The following is a 23673-nucleotide window of genomic DNA, read 5'->3' on the forward strand; positions in this document are numbered from 1 at the left end:
CTCACCCAGCTGCCAGTATGTGGCAGTATTATACCAAATGGTACAAAAAACCTGACAATGTTAGTTTTGAATTGCTTCCTATTGAGTTATATTGTCGGTTTATAGTTGCATTTAAGTTGTTTATCAAGGGTGCTTTGTGTAATGTGTGTGAGAGTGTGTGTATGGAAAGAGAGCACCAATGTGGTGTACTGGTTAGAGTCTCCTAGGGCCTGGGAGACCAGGGTTCAAAGCCCCACTCAGTCATGAAGCTTAAAGGTAAAGGTAAAGGGACCCCTGACCATTAGGTCCTGTTGCAGACGACTCTGGGGTTGCGGCGCTCATCTCGCTTTATTGGCCGAGGGAGCCGGCGTACAGCTTCCAGGTCATGTGGCCAGCATGACTAAGCCGCTTCTGGCAAACCAGAGCAGCGCACAGAAACACTGTTTATTTTCCCGCCAGAGTGGTACCTATTTATCTACTTGCACTTTGACGTGCTTTCAAACTGCTAGGAGGGCAGGAGCTGAGACTGAGCAATGGGAGTTCACCCCGTTGCAGGGATTCGAACCGCTGACCTTCTGATCGGTGAGCCCAAGGCTCTGTGGTTTAGACCACAGCGCCACCCACTGTGGTCATGAAGCTTACTGGGTGACATTGGACCACTTATCTTCTCTCAGCCTAGTCTACTTCACAGGCTTGTTGTGAGGTTAAGACAGGGAGGGGGAGCCATGTATGCTTCCTGGAGCTCCTTGCACGAAGAGCAAGATAGAAATGTCAGGATTAAATAAACGTGTACTGTATATTGAAGTAAAATATATATATATCCAACTAAGTTGTACCTAGAGAAGATCCATTGAAATGATCACATGGGCATGACTGACTTAAGCCCATTGATTTCAACAGACCTACTCTGAGTAGGACTTACTTGGATACAATTCATGGGCAACCATTCTAACAAGATATAATTACAGGTCACGGCCCAGAGTTTGAGGAATTATTCCACATCCAAAAGTCATATTTTCTAAATCAGGTCTTATTTGAGAGTTAAACGATCATCTGACAAACACACACACACACACACAACACACACAGAGAGAGAGAGAGAGAGAGAGAGAGTCCTGATAAATTCAGAAAGAGTCATTCTTGTTCTTCTTTTTCAGCAAAATGATGCTCCAACACCCTGGCCAGGTGTCTGCTTCGGAAGTCAGCGCCACTGCCATTGTCCCGTGCCTGTCTCCTTCGGTGTCCCTGGGTTTTGAAGACTTCACAAATCTAACTCCGCTGGTGAAAGAAGAATTGAGATTTGCCATCCAGAACAAGTGCCTGTCGCACAGGATGTCCTCCACGCTGGACACAGTCATGGTTTCGGACAGACCTGGGGAAATGTCTGTTTTGAAAGCAGAGGTGCTCCTTCTTTTAATTGTTTGTTTTGCTTTCACATTCAGTAATGGCGTTCTATTTAAACAAGAACAAAACAGAAAGCAGGGGGGTGGGGAGGAACTAAAACCAGTAGATAATTGTTCAATGAACTTTCCAATAGGAAAACTGTATTATACATAAGGCAGGAGTCTGCACTACTACCTCCCCACCCCATCACAGACAATGATCTGTGTGTATTTGAATGAAAGTGGCTTTGTGAAAGGCTGCAACTGCGTTAGTGCCAAGCTGGAGCCTTGGTGTGCACTGCATGTACTTCTGAATCATGTGCTCTTGGGAAGGAGTCATAGCTCCGTGGTACACTTGGGAGAGATGCTGATAACTAATTAAGTATAAACTTGGCCCACTTGCAATATTGATACATCATCTGGATGTGCCCAAAGTCAACGAATTTACCTCTCTCCCTGAATCTTGCTCTAGTGTGCGCCTGAAGATGAAAGGAAAAGGCGACGGAGGGAAAGGAACAAGATTGCAGCAGCCAAGTGTCGAAACAAAAAGAAGGAGAAGACGGAATGTCTGCAGAAGGTAAGTCGGATGCTATCTGGGCACAGAAGATGCGAAAGAGGAGGTGTGCGTTTGTGTGTTTAACAGAAGAATGGTTCAGAACTTCTGCTTTTATATTTACCCTCTTTTCCTGTGCCTAGGAATCGGAGAAGCTGGAAACCATCAATGCAGAACTGAAGGCTCAGATTGAGGAGCTGAAGAATGAGAAGCAGCATTTGATCTACATGCTTAACCTGCACAGGCCCACCTGCATCGTCCGGGCCCAGAATGGGAGGACGCCGGAGGACGAAAGGAACCTCTTCATTCAGCAGATAAAAGAAGGAACCTTGCAAGGCTAAGTGACAATGCTAGGTGCCCCTAGGGCATGCCTCTGACACCAAAAAATTACACCCCAGCACATCACCCCAAGCCAGAAGCCAGAAGAGAAGGTATCTTGGTATTTGTGGTCTCCCATTAGTCGAGAGAAGGCAGAGGAGATGACATTGCTAAGAAGAAAAGGCTTGCGCTAGCTTAGCTGTGATTCAGGTTTTAGTATCTGCCATACTTGCTGTTCCTAGAAGCCGTACAGCTACAGACTTGCTAAACCCCTGATGGCATGTGGTACTTGCACTTGAGTAGAACACTAGGACTCGCCGTAATGCACATCTTATGGACAGCCAAGCTGAATGGACCCTCCCCATCTGTCCTCGATTGGGGTAGGAAATGTTAGATAGCGTGGGCTGTTTGTTTCGTTTGTTTCTTTTGCTTTGTACTTTCAAAAGAAAGAGGTTGGCAACTTCCAGAATGCTGCTTTCAATTCCGAAAGGCATTGCGGTATAACGGGAATTACTGTGTTTCTATATCCTAGTGCAATGTTTTTTAAACCGAGCTTTACACTCTCTTTGTATTGTTGTTTTCACAGAAGCCTTTCTGTGGGTTTTTTGATGACTCACATTGGGGGTGATTTGTGGGTGATATGACAGGCATCAGCTTCTGTAAAAAAGATAGAAAAAAGTCTGAATGTATCAAGCTGGAACATTACCCCTTCCCTTGGCTTGTTTGAAGAAAGGGGAATTCCCCTTTGAGAACCCACTTGATGAGTCACATCATGTACAGTATTCGGAAGGACTTCATAACATACAAAACAGTGACACGATCGACATAGATGTTAAATTAATCCTCCTCTCTTGATTTGTGGGCCACCACCTCATGAATCCAGAACTTGCAAATCTTTCCTGGGCACCAAAGTTGCACAAAGGAATGATTGTGGGTGCATAAACTGCATGTATTTGCAAAACTGTCCCATGACAATTACAGCTGTGCTAGGAAAAGAGACTTAAAAGTAGCCAAGTAGGTCTGTCAACAGCTGAATAGCAGGCTTGGAGGTGCAGCTTCCCCTGTCGTCGTGCAGACAGCTTGTGGTTAGAGTGTTGGTCCACATTGATACCTGAAGCTTACTGGGTGACCTTGAACCCATTGCTGTCTCTCAGCCTCACAGCACCTTGCATGGATAAGAACTTGCACCTACATAAGTATGATCATTAAAGTTCCCAAGCAGAGCAATCCGGTGTTGGAACAGACAAAGCTGCTCTACAGAGTTTCATAGCTTTGGTTCATCTTGTCTGATGCCATCTCTTCTGACTGGTAGAGCCTCTTCAAAGACCCCAGACTCTGCTACTTGTCATCCTTGTTTAAGGATGAGTTGGGTGTGGGACTCGCATACATTCAAAGCATGGCTCTGCAACTTGAGTTGTGGTCCATCCTTTGTTCCCTGTAAGGCTTTTTGCATAGATTACTCATCTGGTTGTCATACCATTTACACAGAATGGTACTCTGGGTATCTGGGGTAGAAACCCCAAGTCTAGTGTGAGCAATGCTCAAGCACCCTGTACTCATGTTATTAACCCCAACAGTGCAGATCGTTTTGGTAGCTGGGGGAGTTAATTTCAGGTGCCCCTTCCTATTCAATAAGCCATTTGTCACCTGTTGGCATTTCTCACCCCTCCTTCTGTGAGGATCTCTGGACTCCTCAATCACCTTTTATTTATCACTGATATGCCTAAGGAGTGCACAGATTGTGAGGTAGATGCTTTAGTTAAATTCTAACTTTTTACTATAATAACAAACACCTTACCAAAAAAAGAAAAAAAGGGAAAAAAAGAGCTCACTTCACTCTGAGACAAACCCCACTCAGTATTCAAACACTGAATTTAGGAACCTGAGCCACAAGAATAGGAATTTTAATTTTGCAAATCAGATTTCTGTATGCAGATTTGGGTGAAAAATCCTTATTTTTGCCCAAACACTTTGCAGTTCTGTTATGAAGTATTATTTCTAGTTTTAGTCTGCTGGGATCTAAATTTAATTATGTAATCAATGCAGTAGACAAAGGCGTTTGCAGGATAAAATCCTTCATCCACATTGTCCAGTGTTAAAACACACCCACATAAACATCGTACCTCAGAACAGTAGTTTTCAAAGGCTATAATCCTATATAGTACACACTTAGCTGGGCGGAAGGCTCATTGAATGCAATGGGACTTCCAAGTAGAGACATGCATAGGTTTTTACTGTCAATCTGTGGCTGGTATACTTGAGCCTGCTGCCTGTTTTATCTCTCTGTTTTTTACATTCTGCAACAGAAGTACTTAATACACTTTCAGCAATTTGGATATATTATAATGTCCAATGCTGTGTTTCAAATGTATATTTCATGTAACAAAAAATGGAAGGAAGCGGGCCAAATTCTGTCTCATCAGAGTGTGATTTTTCTTCCTGCAGAGTAAATTCACTTTGCTGTTTGTGAGCTGTTCCTCAAGTCATGTTGGACAGCAGGACCCCCCCCCCCAGGCCTCTGCGTTGACCGTGCAATGTACTGGGTTGGGGAGGGATGCGTGGGAAGAGGGAGGGAGAGGGGAAGAGAGTTTATTTACCATGTTAACTATGTGCAATTCTGCTATCAAGAACCTTATGGGGGGAAATTGATTGGGTTTCTGTAATTATGAATATATATTCTAGACAGTACTCGGTCGTCTTCAATATCTAATGTTGTCACTCCCTAAAAGTGATACGGTGCTGTTGATTGTGGGATGTTGCAAGCCAGATCCAAAGAACGAAGAAAACTATGGCTGCATTCACACTCCCATTTCCTGTGTGTGCTTAGTGCTGGGTTTTTAATCCATGCTCACACAGCATTATCCCAAATGCACATGTCCCCTGCACTTCTTTGTGAAATGCTGCCGTCTGATGCATTGTTGCTCAAACCAGCTTCACACCAAGTGGAGTCCTTAAGGCTTTCTGAATTTGTCTCTGGCCAAAGGGGGAATACCTTTGCATGGGGTAAAGGCACCCCCACCACAATCAACCTCTGGCATGTACACAAACAGAAACAATGAAGCCGTGCTGATGTGAACAGCTGGGGGCTAGGGTGGTCGTGGGGAGAGTGCTGGAAAGACATCACTGCAGTCTTAGGTAGCAATGTGAATGCACCCTCTAACAGTCAGGCTGTTTTCCCGCTCTGCAAGCAAAAGAGCATATTTGGATCTGGTTTTGCTTTTCTCATGGTATGCTCTAGTGCTGGGAGGGGGAACCTGTGGCCCTCCAGATGTTGTCACAATTCCTACCAGCTCCCTGGCCAGTTCAGCCAATGGTCAGGGATGCTGTGAGTTAATCTCTAGGGAGACACAGGTTCGCTATCCCTTCTGTAGCAACTAGACCTTCCATGAACAAATGCACTTTTCGAACATGGAAGGGCTTCTTGGGATCTACACCCTAGGCTAGTATGAGGAGCTGCCAACATTAGCCAGAGACGGTCCCTACCCATCACCTGTGCTGTATCAAAGGACCCCTGCTTTGTCTATGTATTTAACGTGTTTCCAAAAGCAATTCAGAAAATGATAATAAAAGAATGGACTCTGTTGCATGTATGATGTTCTCATACATAGAGTCTTTGCTAGCTCTCAATGCAGAATTAATGTTTTCCCTTTTGAGAGGTGTTTTAATATTGTGGTTCTACAGCCTATTTAAAATGACGCAGGCGTCTTGCTGCTGCTGCTGCTGCTGCTGCTGCTGCTGCTTCGGTTGAAACACAAATGACTTTAGCGAGCATGCCAAATGTTTACAACGGCACTGCTACTTTTTCAAAGATAATCTTGGTTCAGCTGTGGCTGCTTCCTCGTGTGTGGTTGTGTGTGTGTGGTTGCGTATGTGGGTAAGTGTGCAGTGCACATACCTCAAGATTATATCAATAGTATACATCCTATATATCTGTTTGCATTGCTTGAGAGTTGCATTGCTGGACTTCTGGGGGACTCTGGCACTCTGACAGCACTGTGGCAGGAAGGAGTTCAGCTGCCTAAACGTCGCCTGTCTGCAGTGGCAGCCAGCAGCAGTAGCTGAGCTCCTTCCTGTTCTTCAGGGCACAGGCAAACTCCTTCCAGGCCAGGTTGGATGCTGGCTTCCAAGCCAAGTGGGAGAATTGTTGAATGAAAGAACTGCATGGATTTATGTATCTGTTTTATTCTGAACATTTAATAATGCAGTAGAAGCAATTTGTTTTCTATTAAGTTTTATGTTTTGATACTTTAATAAAAAAAAGACTAATACATGTGTGTTTTTTGTTCCTGTGTGACTTACTTCACCTTATTTGAAGGACTGATGCTCACTCAACCCCCCACCCCCCAAAAAAAACACCTCCCCAGGTAGTGTTCTTAAATGTGACCTAACTACAGTAGGCTGCCTGGTCTCCATATTCACTGCATGACCCTCAACCCCATGCCATTGCGAATGCCAATATCACGCCATCAGTTCCCTCTGAATTACTGCAATTGTCCATTTCCTGATCTGTTGTTGCTTTCACCTGCCATATTGCTGCAAGGTGTTCCTTATACCTGAACCAAACAAGCCATCTGCCCAACTACCCTGGGTTTGTACATACAAAGTCTGTAGAATCCTAGCATCCATTTACAATTTGTTCTGCTCTGCTGGGGATTGGGGCTCTCTGGAGAAATCGTAAGCATTACCAAAGCTTCTTCAGGCAAGACAAGGCCAGTATCAAACCCAGGACAGGGGAGATATCTTGAGCATGAGAGAGGTTTTCTCAGGGTGAGTCTCAAACACCACTCCAGGTGTGCTGACCCTTGCGATTTCCCCCAAATGCGGGAAACTCGACGCCATGCTGGCTGAGTTTTGGAAAATGTTGTCTTAGCACAGGACCAGAGATATCTGAAGGCTTAAGAAGCCTGGGAAGGCCCTTTCTAGTGGCTGTCACTCATTGTGAGGGCCACCTGCAATCTTTAAAAGGTTCGTCTGGAGCAAGAAATGCCTGGAAATGGCTACCATTTGACAGCATCACCCAGGCACCTCGACTGCCTTCAGCCTGGTGACTTCGTCCACTAACTTTAGCCTGCCAGCTTCCACCGATTTCATCTATTCATGAATATCCATCAGTTCACATTCATGCCCCCCCTATATTTGCCTTGATCACATTTTAAACCTCCTATTCATTCATACAAGCACAGAGCAGCCAACATCCATGAAGAACACTGTTAGGAGCAAGCCAACAGTAGATCACATGGGGTAAGTGAAGTTGACTACTGATTAGAATAAACAAGGTCTACTCAGGAGTGCCAGGCCTAATGAGCAAGACAACTCTTCTCGGTAGGTCTTGCCCCTCTGAGGCAGTTGTGGAGACTGAAGGCCTTTCCCATAGCTGCCTAAGTCTCCTCATCTCCTGGGTCCTTCTCAAGGAATATGAGACTGTGCTGACACACCAGTAGACCTGGGGAATGAAAACTACTTGCTTGCTCAGCATAACATCATACAGCGGTACCTCAGGTTACAAACTTAATTCGTTCCAGAAGTCTGTTCTTTACCTGAAGCGTTCTTAACCCGAGGTGCACATTCCCTACATAGGTCTCCCACGGCCCCGGAAGCGGGTTGCGTTCGTATCCCAGGGCAAACTTTGCAACCTGGAACACCTACTTCTAGGTTTGTGGAGTTCGTAACCCAAAGCGTTTGTAAGCAGGACTGTTCGTAACCTGAGGTACCACTGTACTGACCTTGGCCTAGTACAGCTGAAGGAGGGTCTCCATCCCCATTGTTCAGCCCAGACATTGAGGTCCAGCTCCGAGGGCCTTCTGGTGGTTCCCTGACTGTAAGATGTGAAGTTAACAGGGAACCAGGCAGAAGGCCTTCTCGGTAGTGGCGCCCACCCTGTGGAATGCCCTCCCATCAGTTTTCAAGCAGATAAACAACTATCTGACTTTTAGAAGACATCTGAAGGCAACCCTGTTTAGGGAAGTTTTTAATGTTTCATGTTTTATCGTGTTTTTAATATTCTGTGGGGAGCCACCAGGAATGGCTGGGGAAACCCAGTCAGATGGGCAGGGTATAAATTATTATTATTATTACTACTACTACTACTATCACTATTTACATGGCTGTATCAGCCACCACAGACCAAACACCACTGATACTTTTCATATACCTATCATCTGAAACATGACATTTCCCCCTTCTGTGGAGATAGGTGGTTCTCTCATTCAGCTGAGTCATCAAGGCTGAGTAAGCAATGATGAGACATGACGATGACTATATTGTGAACCAGCTCTAAGATTCCAATCCTGAGTCCAGTTAGGTTGCTAAAATCCCACTGAAGCCCTCACGATGCAGGATTGGACTCTTAACAGTGCATCCTATACATGCATGCTGTCAGAGCTGCCCCTAGGTCCCAGCTCACAGAGGACCAACACCCGATCGTTGTTATGTACAAAAGTCTTTATTGAAGTTCAACTTCCATTCCAAAGCCGCAGCGCGCAGCCCTACGTCTTAAACCCTAGACCGGCGAAGTCCCGTCTGAATCTCCTCCCCTCTGACACCAGTTTAAGATCCTATCCCTGCTCCACCTTTTCCGTTGTTCTCTCCTCCTCTGGGTCCTCCTGCCCGTCGGGGCTTTCCCCTTTCTGGACTCTTCCGACGCTGAGTCGGCTGACTCCTCCCCCTGTCTCCGGCGGGCTTTAGGACCCGGTTCCCAATCCTCATTCTCTGCTGTCCCGCGCTCCTGTACATTTGAACTTGCCTCTCGCGCCAACCCAGTGACCTTCCTCCTGACCGTCACACTGCTTCTGTCACTGCTTCCCTCTTCCGGGATACTGCCCGGATCTGACCTCCCCTCCGTTGTCTGGCTCTCCGACGGAGGCGTGGCCAGCCCTGACTTATCTTCACTCCCTGGTGTGGAATCCTCTGCCCTCGATACCTGGGACTCTTCCCCCCCACTATGCTCTGGTGGGGAAGCTGGTCCTGATTTGCAACTGCTACTCTGGGAGTCCCTGCTGGCCCCTTGCTCCTAGAGTGTCCCCCTTGGGAATCCCCTTGCCCTGGCCACTGGCGCCCCCTTCTGTGAATCTTCCGATTCGCTGGAGAGGCTCATGGAATCTCTCGGGCCACTGTCATCTTCTTCTACGCTGCCCTCAGATTCTTCCCCTTCGCTCTCCATCTCCCCTCTTCCCTGTGCTTCTGCTCCTGAGCCCCTGACACATGCAGTAGAAGTAAGCCCTGTTGAGTTCATTTTTGGTAAATCCAACCTGGTAATACTTAACTTCCTGTCAGTTGGTGCTGTGTCTCTAGAAGATCTTGAATTTATAGGAGCAGCTGACAGACCATTTATACTAAAGTAAGTTCATTGGTGCCTGCAGAATCACATCAAAGTAGTTGGTGTATGAATCATTCCTGAGTGGTTAAACACAAAGTATTCTGGCTACTGTTAAGAGAAGAGGAAACAAGGGTGTTGGGGAAACCAAAGGTCTGTGAGAAGGAAATTTTGCCTGAACAGGGCCCAGTTAATTGTATTAGGTCATTCTAGTAACACCAAGGTTACCATGGCAATATCCTATATAGGAAGATAGATTACCCTAAGTTTATGGGGGGAGGGAGAGAAGAATGCAATTCTGTTTCTCTGACTCACACTAATAAAAACCCACATCTATGGAATAAAACAGGACATGTGGTCCGAATGATGTCAAGTTAGATGAAAGTTCAATATCTGTAAATTAAAACGGGGGGTGGGGGGGTGGGATGAATTTTGATTCATAATTCTCAAGGGACAAATGTTCTTTGCAATTAACACAGAATTGTTGCTAGAGACATGACACTTTTAAGAGTGCTAAACCTGCACGAATTATCCATTCAAGATGTTAGATCATTTCAGAAGAATCGCCCCAGCATTGGAAGCCATTGGTTTTCAGACGAAAACAGTGAAAGAAAGTGGTGTGCCTTCTAGCCCTACAGTGTAGGCTAAGAAAGTAAACAGAATTTTGATGGTGTGTGTGTGTGTGTATACACATATATACACACATACCTTGATGATGATGATGATGATGATGATGATTTAATAAGTTCGTATACCACCCTATACCTGTAGATCTCAGGGCGATTCACAGAATTCCATAAGCAAGGAGCTTCTGATTAAAATGTTGCTATTGAAGGAGACACTTGAGTAGGGGGTGGTGAACCTGTGCCTCCCCCAAAGATTGTTGGGATGTCATTTCCCATCTACCGTGACCATTGGGCATGCTAGCCGGGGCTGATCGAGACCAACACTATTTGCGGAACTGCCAGTTTGCCCATCTACCTGTGTAGGAGAAGAAGAGGAAGGAGAAGAAGAGGAAGGAGAAGAAGAGGAAGGAATACGGAACGATGAATGTGAGAAAACGCAGTTATAATATTTGAACAGACTTCTGGGAGAAAAGATGAAGTGTCTTCTTTGCAGGATGAGAGAGAAGACGCCACATACATATTCACAGTTAAGCAGCATGGAGAGGAAATGGAAGCGTTTTGGCCACTGAGACATCAGAGATGGAGCTAGAGACAGAGCTAGCATGAAATGGCATGGAAACATTCACAATATAATAAGCATCTAAATCAAGCCTCTTCACTACTGCCTATGTACTACTGCATCATCTGAGAACTGGCAGGAGAACTGGCAGGCCGACAAAGTGTGTTCTCCCTCATGGAGAGCACAGGTTGCGGGCGGGGCTGACAAGACAAATGGTTTGGCCATCCTTTAAGCAGGGGCGGGCTGTTACTGGGGAAATCTAGATGTTGCCATTTGTTGACAGCCCTATTTGTTAAATACAATGCTTGCAGCGAGGAACTTCCTCTTTTCGCTGCTTACTTCACCCGCCCTCCCTTCCCTAATTTTAGGCTGTTTGCTTGACCTTGCTATGCCTGTCATGGGGTTGTCTGCTTTGGGGCAGGGGCCTGGTAGGAATTTTGTCCATTTGGCTGATTAGTGGCAAATCGTCACAACTTGTAAGGTTTGCGGTTAGGCATTGGTCTTGGAATTGGTTGGTGGAGGGGTATGGATTCGGCTGTGCCTGCCCCTCCAAAATGCTGCTGCTGCTGCTTCAAGGGTTTTCTGTTAAAGGAACCCAGGGGCTCCCCATGCTTTTGTCCACAACCCCCTGGCAAGGGGCTAGGGCCACACAAGCCCCTGGGAGCATTCTGGGGAGAGGTGAGGCATGGTTCCCAGTCCCGTCTCTCTCCCCAGGTGACTTACCCTTGCTGACTTCGCGGGGTCAGTTAGTGCTACCAATGCCTAAGCAACCACTCACATTGCTGTAATTTGAATAAAGTTGTGGCCAAAATTATGCCAAAAACCTTAAACAAAAATTAAGTGTCAATTGTGTTTTTCTTTGGGGGGGTGTCTTGGGGACCTCGACGCGCAAAGCGATTTCAGTTAAACAGAGTGTATCTCTACAGTTATGCAAGATGAATCAGCTTGCCTCACACGGCAGCTGATTTTGGAAGTCACGAATGGGCAACAAATGGTTAGTCACTTAATTTATTATTGTAGTATTTACAATGCGAGAGGGGATGGAGGCACCTCTGACTCTGAAACTTCCTGCCTCTGCTGGTCAAGAAATAAGTTGAATGGCCTTTGTTACTCCACCTCGATAAAGGTCCCTTGCAAAAAGTCCCTTGTCCACTGTCCCTCCCTGCCACAGCTGCTCCTGTCAGCTCTCAATTGTGTCACAATACCCCCACTGCTCTCTGCATTGCAGACCAGTGTGGGGATGTGTGTATGGTGCAGTTTTGTGTGGCCAGACATGCAAAAGATCACCCTGAATGCCAGTTGACCAGATGAAAAATGCAACCCTCTCCTTTTCCAGAGTGGTAATCAGCATCCAAACAAACCCCACAATCCAGACCGCTTTGGGGAAACAGAAGATCACATGGCAATGTGGACATGTGCGTGCACATGCCTAAACACGCTGTCGTCTGTTGCTGCCTCACCAAGCAGAAATTTGAAGGGAAAACATGGTTCTTGTTCTCCAGACCCTCAGGCACTTCATCTATTCAAGTTCATCCCATCTGTCCACAATTTAGCATGTGACTGAGCAAATACCACTAGAGGACAGTGTGAGTCAAAATATGTTGTTCCCTGACACAGTTGCTGCCTATCTGAAATCCTACCGGTTTCATCTTTCACACAGTAAAAGACTAGCAGCCATTTGTGTTCTTAGGAAAGACAGCCCTATAATGATTTGGACTCTTCGTTTCTTTACTTGGCCACCTAGTGATGCTATATATGCATATTTTGTTGTTGGCATCTGTCTGCCTCAAGAGACAATGGAGTGTGCCTCTGGGGGTGAAGTCAAACCGGTGCATTAGCAGCATTGAACGGACCTCCCTTGGGGCGCAAGCCTGGGCAGTGTGTATGGGGTCCTGGGCTGCTCAAACGACAAGACCCCCCTCAGCCTCGCTGATGTGGTCCAAAGGAAAGCAGAGCAATATATTTGGCACCAACTTGGCTGCAGAAGTTGCTGGAAAGAGGCATATAAGGCGCCGTCCAACCGTCTTACGGACTCCACTCTGAATTTATGTAGGGTTTATTCCTTAGCCTATTCTTCTCCTGAAGATGTCCCACAAGGCAGTGGAGGTTTAGGATCAGATCTTTCCCTTTCCTAGATGTGTTACCTACCCAGGTTGATGAGCCCCATCTGCCCCTCACATCCCTCTACAGCACAAGCAGAAACTGCCTTCTTGACCATTGGACCCACTAATGGTTTCATTCGCTCAGTCCGCCAGAGCCTGTCTTCTCATGCAAGACAAGTCCCTAACTCACCCATCAGCTACCCTCACCTGGTTTAGCTGGCCAGTTGAAGCCGTTCCTGGGGTGTGGCTGCTGTCACATGCTGAGAGCTGCTAGGAGCCACAGGTGAGATATGAGTGTAGGATGAGGACCAATGGTGGACAAACTACCCCAGAAGGAGCACCATGTGTCCCCCACCAGAGGCACTTTGCTATATGAGATAGACAGGTCCCCACCTCTAGGAGTGCACATTCTACTTTTTGACTGTTGTGAGCCAGTGAGAGCCCATGTGGTGTAGTGGTTGGTGTACTGTATTAGGGCCTGGCAGAATGGGCTTCAAATCCCCACTCAGCCGTGAAGCTCCCTGGGTGATCTTGGGCCAGTCACTGCCTAATCTACCTCACAGGGTTGTTGTCTGTATTAAATGAGGAAGGGGACAACCAGGTACCCCACCTTGAGCTCTTAAAACAAAAAGGTGGACTCTAAATGCAAACAACAACAACAACACTCCTTAAAAAAAACTGTGGGTAACTTCAGGCCTATGAGATGACTATAGCCCTCTAGGTCTTCCCATCTCTGCAGGCCACACCCCTTCAAGAAGCCACACCCCTCACCAGCCATGCTTGACAACCTCAAATAATTTGTCCCTGAGCTGTGGTAACTCTTCTTGCTTTCCTGGGTGGGTGGGTGGTGTAGAAATCTCTGGCGTTTTCATGACATGAAGATAACATACTGTACAAAGGTAAGAGTTGCCCCACTTGCATTTTTCACCTGGTCCCACCTGCTGCTAGAATGCGGCCCCTGGAAAGTTACCCATGAAGGAATGTGGCCCATGGACTGAAAAAGGTCCTTCACCCCTGCAGCAGAAGGTGGGAAAGTATGAGAAAGACAAAGGTCACTAAGGGGCAAATGTCATTTCATAGACACCCTCAAATACATGGGATATAACCTGCGTAATGAACACTGTGGCATCGTGGTCTATTTTTGCATATTATTTATTTCTCTTTTTAATGTCTTATGTCTTTGTTATAAGTGCATTTTAATATGGTGGTGAACTGCCTTAACCTTCATTGAACATAAGGTAGCATAAAAATGATTCAGAGAAGATATTTTATATATATATATATATATATATATATACTGCAGTGTTTATTTTACAAAGGCTGTCACAGCCACTTGCAGAATATTGACATATTTAAAACAATACAAAAAAAACCCTGTTTAAAACACCCTGTTTTGCTTACTCATCTTTTTAAAATTAATTTTATTAGGGTTTTTTTCCTTTAAAAAATTAACAAATTTACTTCACATACAATATATCATTCACTTATATTTTCCTTTTTGACTTCCCACTTCTCCTGTGCTGATGCTTTTACTCTTATCCTTAATTGCTTCGTTATACCTGTTACTCAACCCCCTAAGGCTATCTTAACATCGTTTCATATTTTTCCTGTCATTTCTCTTATTCATCTTAAGCAACCTTGAAAAATCCAGACTAGATGCGGATGTGATGCTCGCCATCTGTATGAGACAATCTGCGTGCATACATCCAGTAATGCCAACTCATGGATGTGGAAATCACATGACACTTGTGAAAATCTACAGGAGGCTGCCTATGGCAAGAGCTATGTCTCCTGGCGGTGGGGGAGAGAGGTGGGGAAACTACTACAATTTCCCAGCAACTAAATGTTACAATACGTCGGCGCTGGAAGGGGTAGTGGTGGAAATGTGGATTTTCTACAACAGAAGTATGGTCTCAGTGAGAAATGCTTTGTTGTGGAAAGGGGCATCTCATCAATGACAAATGAGCTGGAACATCACATTTGTTGCACAACAACATGCTTGTCTGGAAAAGCCAAAGGGGAATCCTTGAGCTTATCTGAATTCAGTGCTTCCCCCCAAACTTTCCATTATATTTCTGAAATGCACCCATTTGCATTGATGGAGGTGAGGTCTGGGGGCATGGTAATTTTTACAATTGATGGCACAAGGATTGGGCAAGATGATTTTAGAGGAGGGATGAGGAAGCTTCAGCCATCCAGATGTTGTTGAATTCCAGTGCCATCCCTGTGGCTTATATAGTGATGTAGCGTGGGTTGCCAGTGCCCGGGGCTGCATGGAGGGGGTGGGAGGGCCAGAGGGAAACAGATGGAATACTTATGCACCTTGAAATGCCTAACGGCATCCACGTCACTCAGGAGATCGCAGCCACAGAAATGAGAAGAGGTGTTCCATTGTCCTTAGAGGTCACTTCCTGGTTCACACAGAGAAGCTGTTTTCAATGGAGCCCAGGAACAGAAGTTCACAGCTGTATTGAGGCAACACTGGGCGTTGAAATTTTACACCCCCTTAACAATTTTGCACCCGGGGCAACTGCCTCTGTGCCGCCGCTGCCCACGCTATGCCACTGAGTGGTTTATTTCAATGCTGTTTCTTTCTCCTTCAGTTTTCAAAGCACTTGGTGAAGAAGATGGGGGGAGCTCTTACCTGAAAATTAAGTTACTTCCAGGTATCAGACAAATGGCTACTGAAATAGGATTCTGAGAAATCAGCATTATCTCTTTCATCTACACTAGTGGTGAACCCAGGAAATCAGTGGTTGAAAATTTACCACTTCCAACAAAGAAACTTCGTGACCAAGTGTTCAGCTATTACTAAGTGACACTAACAGGTAAAGGTAGCTTTGCTCACAGGGATTGTAAGTTGAACGCAGCGTAGTGTGTACAAATGTGCACTATAGTGGTTAGAGGAAGCTTCTACAGAAAGAATGTACATTGAAATTCATGTCGCAGTGGGCAGATTCATTCGTGGTGTGGGAGCTTGGTTTGGGGCGAGCACAATTCCCATTAGAGCAAAAATTTGTTTTACAATACTGTTTCCTTATCTCAATCACTGGTCTTCTGCGGGCAAAGTTGTGGGATGTAATCCACTGGGAGCAGTCAAATACAACATTCCTTGTTTTCCTAGAGTGGACATGCAAGGGAATGTTTGGTCCAGCCAATTGAAACTTCCTGTTCCTCCTGGCCTGGCGCATCCTTCCTTGCATGTGGCTAATGGGTGGGTGTGACTTTTCCAGACCTGGTAAAAGGACAAGGCATGCTGCCACTCTCTCTTCCATCTTCCTTTCATCCTGCGAACTTCCCAGACTGCTAACTGCAGTCATTAGGTCAACCCACATATTGGGTAAACCTGTTTGTATATGCGTGTAACTTTAAGCCTTAAGCCTGCCTTCAGGAATCACACTGTGCTCTGCCTGATCATGAGTAAAATTTCTTTTTATTGCTTATGAATAAGACTGTGGTGTCTTTATTCTTTTAGTAGGGATTCAAGGGGTCTTACCAGAAAAAATATTAAAACACATTTCAATCTGGACAAGCCAGATTGAATTGTGTACACGAGTTTGCAACTAGTTTTCTGCCATGTGTGAGAAGGGGAATGTAAACTCTGCTAAGTAAAGGAACTTGGTAGTGCAAGTTAGGAAGGATATTAATAAACAATATATCATCTCCTGCCACCCTGAACATTCCCACAAAATAATTTCAGAAATAGACTGGAAAGAGAAGTTGCTGAATTACAACTTATTACCAAACTTAAAACCATGGAGAGACCTGGTCTGAATAGAGACATTGGATTCTTATCTCATTATACAAGATAAAGCTATTTTTGGCCATCTCATCCTTTGCTTTTTCCTGTAAGACCAATTGCAGTCATTAACAGTCGTCAACTGCTTTACCACACCTATCAGCCAATCACCCATTCCCACCACCCTTCTGAGTAATACCCCTCCCCACCCTCTCACTATATATAAGGGTCTGGTGACTTCTGTTCCAGTGTATCTGAAGAAGTGTGCATGCACACGAAAGCTCATACCAAGAACTAACTTAGTTGGTCTCCAAGGTGCTACTGGAAGGAATTTTTTTTATTTTATTCCCACAAAAGTCACTTCCAGTTTGAATGTTCAAACATTTGGGTTGCACATTAATTACTCAATATTATCAATTCATAGCTTTTGGAAAAGTTTTCACATACCTGTTTTCATGTATGAATGTTTCACTTGCATTGCGTCATGATGAACCACTAGCAGTTTTAGGTGTAACAGTAGCAACAATATTAATTATAAATATTAATATTACTAATTATTTATTTTTAGTGTTTCATAAACTGGTTTTCTGTACCTGGTTTGATTACAAGAATTGAAGGTGTCTGGCTTCATAGTTACTACTCAAATAGAAGAGTGACTAGTGGGGTGCCACAGGGTTCTGTCTTGGGCCCGGTCTTATTCAACATCTTTATCAATGACTTGGATGATGGACTCAAGGGCATCCTGATCAAATTTGCAGATGACACCAAACTGGGAGGGGTGGCTAACACCCCAGAGGACAGGATCACACTTCAAAACGACCTTGACAGATTAGAGAACTGGGCCAAAACAAACAAGATGAATTTTAACAGGGAGAAATGTAAAGTATTGCACTTGGGCAAAAGAAATGAGAGGCACAAATACAAGATGGGTGACACCTGGCTTGAGAGCAGTACATGTGGAAAGGATCTAGGAGTCTTGGTTGACCGCAAACTTGACATGAGCCAACAGTGTGACGCGGCAGCTAAAAAAGCCAATGCAATTCTGGGCTGCATCAATAGAAGTATAGCATCTAGATCAAGGGAAGTAATAGTGCCACTGTATTCTGCTCTGGTCAGACCTCACCTGGAGTACTGTGTCCAGTTCTGGGCACCACAGTTCAAGAAGGACGCTGACAAACTGGAACGTGTCCAGAGGAGGGCAACCAAAATGGTCAAAGGCCTGGAAATGTTGCCTTATGAGGAACAGCTAAGGGAGCTGGGCATGTTTAGCCTGGAGAAGAGGAGGTTAAGGGGTGATATGATAGCCATGTTCAAATATATAAAAGGATGTCACACAGAGGAGGGAGAAAGGTTGTTTTCTGCTGCTCCAGAGAAGCGGACACGGAGCAATGGTCCCAAACTACAAGAAAGAAGATTCCACCTAAACATTAGGAAGAACTTCCTGACAGTAAGAGCTGTTTGACAGTGGAATTTGCTGCCAAGGTGTGTGGTGGAGTCTCCTTCTTTGGAGGTCTTTAAGCAGAGGCTTGACAACCATATGTCAGGAGTGCTCTGATGGTGTTTCCTGCTTGGCAGGGGGTTGGACTCGATGGCCCTTGTGGTCTCTTCCAACTCTATGATTCTATGATTCTATGATTCTATGAAATGCAGGTATAAGTGAATATACATGTTTTGAATATTGTGTTTTAATGTTGTGACCCGTTCTGGGACCTCAGAGTGAAGGGCAGGTAATTGATTGATTGATAAGCTGAGTGCATTGCAAATTTTTGGAACAGACAACAGAGCTGCCACATCAGGTGTGGGAAGTGGTGGAACTGCAATTTGTTCTGATTTGTTTGCAGGGAGGCTATACGACATTGAGTAACCATCCTGATTTGCCTGCTCAGAGGTTATATACATCAATCTTTGTTTTATCCTATTTTCATAATACATAAGGAGAATGTGAAGAGCAATGCATTGTTTTAGTTCAATACATCAAGCAGAGTTTTTCAACCTTTTTGAGTCCACAGCTCCCTTGACCAACTACATTCTTTCTGTAGCACCCCTGTGGGGCTCAGGAGCCCAGTTATGTCACCCCTCGCCTGCAGAGCCGGCAGCCCCTTTTCGAACACCCTCCCTTGTGGAGTGTTCCCTCAGTCTCCCTTTCTCCTCTCTCATAGCCAGCCCCAAAGGCACCATTCTCCAGGGGAACTTGTAGTCAGGGCTACTTGCAACAAACAGCCATGAAAGCCTTTGGGAGGCAGAGGCGGAAGAGGGCATCAGAGGAGGGAGGGAAGGAAAGAGGGACAGAGGCCAGTGTTGCCTGTGGCACCCCTGACCATCATTCAAGGCACCCAAGGTGCCATGGCACACTGGTTGAAAACCACTGCTCTAGAGGAAAGCTCTTGGGAAACTGGTGTTGAGGTCCCAGTTTCACTAGTTCTTGACCATAGGGTGAACCTGTCCTACCGTCCTACAAAATCAACTTCCACGTTTGTCTTGCTGTTTGTACTTGCTTTCTCAACCTTTCTATTGCAGCATATTGCGCCAGGAAAACGTTCCATTCTGGAAATGTTCCTCCATCTTCTGCTTTCCAATTTCTTGCTATTACCTGTCTCACTGCAGCCAATAGTATTGGTAACATCTCTTTATATTTCACAACTGAATTTTGCTCAACAAATATACTTAACCATGCCAGTGTTAGGGAAGGATCGATGTGGGGCTTTGTTTTAAACTCTGATAGGTGTTTGATTTTAAGTTTTGTAGTTGTCTATTTTTTTCTGAAACCAGACCCCAGGCTTAACCTCCTTCCAAAAGGTAGTACTGTATATCAGACAAACCAAACCAACTATGTCTTCTAAATATTGAAATTTATTACATGTTTTTGTTATATATGAAAAATGTAAGAGGGCTTTTTTATTTTAAAAAATCTACATTTTTAGTGCATTTCCCTAACTGCAAAAGTAAATTTGTCACCCTTAAGTGCTCTAAAAAGGTAAAGGGACCCCTGACCATTAGGTCCAGTCACAGATGACTCTGGGGTTGCAGCGCTCATCTCGCTTTACTGGCTGAGGGAACCGTCGTACAGCTTCCGGGTCATGTGGCTGTCGGGATTCACAGAATGCTGTGTGAGATAGTAAGTCTGCAGGCTTGAGTTTGCTAGCTGATACAACTGGCTGATGCAATCAGCCTACAATACTTTCTATGGAAGTGCTGGGTCAGAATGACTCAGCAGTAATGTGCTGACAGTTGATTGGCTGTCATCGGTTTAAAAGGGAAAGCTGTCCAGCAAAGGGGTGGTGGTGTAGAGGAGTGTGGCCAGAGAGAGAGAGTTAGAGGTCTTCCTATTTACCTTAAGGTGCAGCCTGGTACTCTGTTTGACTGTATGAACTGCTCATGTATTATAGCCTGTAGATATTTGTATATACCATATATATCTAGCTCACAATAAATATACTGCACTGAAGAACCTGGAACTCTGAGCTTTTCTGCTAAAGTGCCGTGGAAAATTCGTGACAGTGGCCAGCATCACTAAACCGCTTCTGGCGAACCAGAGCGGTGCACAGAAACGCTGTTTACCTTCCTGCTGGAGCAGTACCTATTTATCTACTTGCACTTTGACGTGCTTTCAAACTGCTAGGTTGGCAGGAGCAGGGACCAAGCAACAGGCATTCACCCTGTTGCTGGGATTTGAACTGCCAACCTTCTGATCGGCAAGCCCTTGGCTCTGTGGTTTAACCCATATCGCCACCCGTGTCCCTTAAACTGCTCTAATCCACTTTAATTGTAGAAGCCTACATTGCTGGTATGTGATTGAATCACTCCTGCAAAATACTCGATCACCATTACGTTGGAATGGCGCATCTATCATATTAAATATTCGTATTGATTTTTATTTTTTATTTTGGCTGTGTTTATTTCTTTTACTTAATTTTACTGCATTGCAATTTGAATTCTGTGGAATGCTTATGTGAGATTGAGCACAATGCTGAGGCTGAATCATCATGCTAGGTTAAAAAAATGAAGTTGGAGAACTCCCAAAGATATGTAATAAAAAATATCATGAGAAGACTCAAAGTCAGGTCAAGTTAGATCTTCATTGGATACAATTCTGTAGGCAGAGCATTATAACTTTCGAGTGAGGTGGGACTTTGTGGGGCAAGGCAAACATATGAATTTTACATTTTCACAGGCCCAGTAACCACAGTGTGAAAATTTGAATCCAAGTGTGAGTTAAGGGTATCTTTATTGTGGACATTTCTAGTAAATAGAAAGCGAAAGGATGTTAAACTCTAGAGTCACGTTACCCTTGGAAATTACTGGACACCATTTCCCAAAGAGTTGATACGCCAACTTGAAAGTTGCAAGGCTAAAGTGAGACCACTTTGGTTTTTACATTAAAAAGAACACCACAAATGTTAAAGCTTTGTGCTGCTCACCAACAAAAACTGAAATGGAGAAAATGGGTTGGGAGGAGTTGTTGTTAGGGAGTTAGATAGTTGGGAATAATTCAGTTTGAAATTGTTAGGAACTAAGATTTAAGAAACTGACAAGAGAAAAATAAACCAAAACCATATGCTTATTCCTGCACTTAAAAATAAACTTGATTATTTGCTTATGTTAACAACTGTCTGGACTCCGTGTGTCCCCGTGAGAAGTGGGGTGGTGAGAAGCGAAGAAAGCAACCACAGTGGTGGCGCAGGGTCAATAGACTGTGAAACGTCCGGGGGCCCTGTGTGATCGCCACAAAATTGGCAGAAAATGAGGAGGAGAAAATGAAGAAAATATTTTGCTCTATTTCATGGGTATCTTATATCTCCCCACAAACTGGGGTGTGGAGGGGCAATAGGGAAAAGGTTGTAGGCTTTGGTGGAATTTAGTGGAAGAATTTGAAAGAAAACTTCATGAAGATGCATCATAGATGATATATGTCACCAGATAGGTTGGCAAAAATGAAAAAAATAATAATTGGGCGATAACAAGTGCTGGAGGTGTAATAGAATGATTGGAACCTTATACCATATGTGGTGGTCCTGTCCGGAAATTAAGAATTATTGTAATATGATACATGAGGAAATTCAAAAAGCTAATAAAAACATCACATAATAAAAGAGCAGAATCATATTTATTAGGAATTTTGAATGGAGACATCCTGAATGACAAAATTAATATTTTCTTATACGTGACAACAGCAGCGAGAATGTTGATAGCCAATAATTGGGAAGGAAATTATTTTCCAACCAAAGAAGAATGGTTGAATAAAGTATGTGAATACTTGGAATTATCAAAGTTGACTGATTTGATAAGACAAAAACAAAAAAATATAATCCAGAAACAATGGAAATGTTCAAATGCGTATTTATGTAGACAAGGATTAAGTGTAAGGTATTGGTTGTGCTTCGAACAGATTTATGAGAGATTGAGAAAATTTATTGATTAGAATATTTGTGTGAGATTGTATGGGAAAAATACGGAATAAGATACAATCTTGCTTAAAATGTATATAGGAAGTGCAGTGTAAGCGATGGAAGTCAATCAATGAAATTTTATTATTTTCATATTGAGATATTTGTAGAATAAACTTGGGAGAAATTCTTCCAACTTTTCGTCTTCTTTTTTCCTTCTTTATTCTTTTTCTTCTTCTTTTTCTTCTTTTTTTCTCTTTTGTTCCTTTTTTCATGTATATGTACTTATTTGAAATATATTTGTATGTATGTATGTTTGTATGTATGTATTTGCAATATTTTGCTTATATTTTGTAACAATTATGTTAAACAAACAATAAAATTATTAATTAAAAAAATAGAGGGAGAATTTGAAATGCTTCCAAAACTCCTCAGCTTCCTTTCCATCCAGCTGATATTCAGGAAAAACAAAAGGAAGCACGTCGCACAACATACAAAACTATGGCAAATTATTGTCCCATAGAATCATAGAATCATAGAATCATAGAGTTGGAAGAGACCACAAGGGCCATCGAGTCCAACCCCCTGCCAAGCAGGAAACACCATCAGACACCCCTCCAGATGTTGCTGAACTCTAGCTCCCATCAGTTCCAACCAGTTTGGCCAATAGTCAGGGATGATGGGAGTTGTAGTCCACCATATCTGAAGAGCACCAGGTTGAGGAAAGCTGGATTATGGAAATCAGTGTTACAAGAACATGTTGGAGGCTACTGATAGTCTGGTGTGGCTTTTGAAAAGGAGCAAACAATTAATGGAGGCTTTATTGGCAGCTATTACTAGGGACACATGGAGCCTCCAAATTTGGGGGCAGTATATATTTGAGGCACAGTTGACAAGGGCAAAGAGCAGGGGAGGGCAATTGCCTTTATGTTCTGCTTGTGTACTTCCCAGAAATATATGGCTGGAATCAGTCCTTTATCTGTCCTTTTGGATTCAGTATCGTGTGCTTCTAAGGCAGTCCCATTCCAGTACTGTAGATCAGTGTTTCCCAAAGTTAGGTCTCCTGCTGTTTTTTAAACTACAACCCCCATCATCCCTAACTAGCAAGATCCAGTGGTCAAGGATGATGGGAGTTGTAGTCCAAAAACAGCTGGAGAACAAAGTTTGGGAAACACTGCTATAGATGAACTTTGGACTGATCTAGAAATTGTCTTGTACCAAGTCAGATCTCTGCTCCATCTAGCTCTGTACAGCTTACACACTGGCTGGCAGTGACTTTGCATATAGAAGACTTTTCCAGCTCTACCAGTGAATGCTGGATACAGAACCTGCCACCTTCTGCATGGGGAAAAAAAGGTACCTTATATCATACTCAGCTATGGTTCATCCTGTTAGCATTTGGAGTTAAATGCACGGTGGAAGCTGAGACAGGCAGTCCTTTATAAACTGCTTAGAGTGTCTTTTTACTGTTGGAAGTGGCATACAAATTTGTTAAATAAATAAAGAAAACCACAATTTGTCAGAGTTCTGTGGAGAGTTTCTCCTAAATCCCAGGCATTAAAAGAAAAAGTTGTGCATCATCTTAATTTCCCTCAAGACCGTAATAGCTTCGTAAATCTTCTTTCTTACTTCTTCCTGTGAGAGAAATGACGCCTCAAGACTGATGGGAAGAAGAGAGGAGGGTAGTTTTTGGTTGTTGTTTTTTAGTTTCAAAGTACT

The 23673-nt window shown here is 44.1% G+C and overlaps 1 protein-coding gene and 1 long non-coding RNA gene across 4 annotated transcripts in view; both read left to right on the plus strand.

Moving 5' to 3' along the window:
• ATF3 (activating transcription factor 3) overlaps positions 1 to 3136 on the plus strand; it is a 32452-nt gene extending 29316 nt beyond the window's left edge. For all 3 annotated transcript variants that reach the window (XM_079969068.1, XM_079969069.1, XM_079969067.1), the window contains exons 2-4: positions 1137 to 1380; positions 1834 to 1938; positions 2058 to 3136. In XM_079969068.1, the coding sequence (XP_079825194.1) occupies positions 1141 to 1380; positions 1834 to 1938; positions 2058 to 2255 (543 nt within the window). In that variant the 5' untranslated portion in view covers positions 1137 to 1140 and the 3' untranslated portion in view covers positions 2256 to 3136. The remainder of the gene's footprint in view (positions 1 to 1136; positions 1381 to 1833; positions 1939 to 2057) is intronic.
• A 4-nt stretch (positions 3137 to 3140) lies between these two features.
• On the plus strand, positions 3141 to 6506 carry LOC307212036. Its single transcript, XR_013836752.1, has 2 exons — positions 3141 to 3273; positions 3308 to 6506. It is a non-coding gene; the product is annotated as an uncharacterized lncRNA (long non-coding RNA).
• The last annotated feature ends 17167 nt before the right edge of the window (positions 6507 to 23673 follow it).

This window comes from Podarcis cretensis (genome assembly GCF_951804945.1).
Source record: "Podarcis cretensis genome assembly, chromosome: 3".
NCBI classification, from domain to species: Eukaryota; Metazoa; Chordata; class Lepidosauria; order Squamata; family Lacertidae; genus Podarcis; species Podarcis cretensis.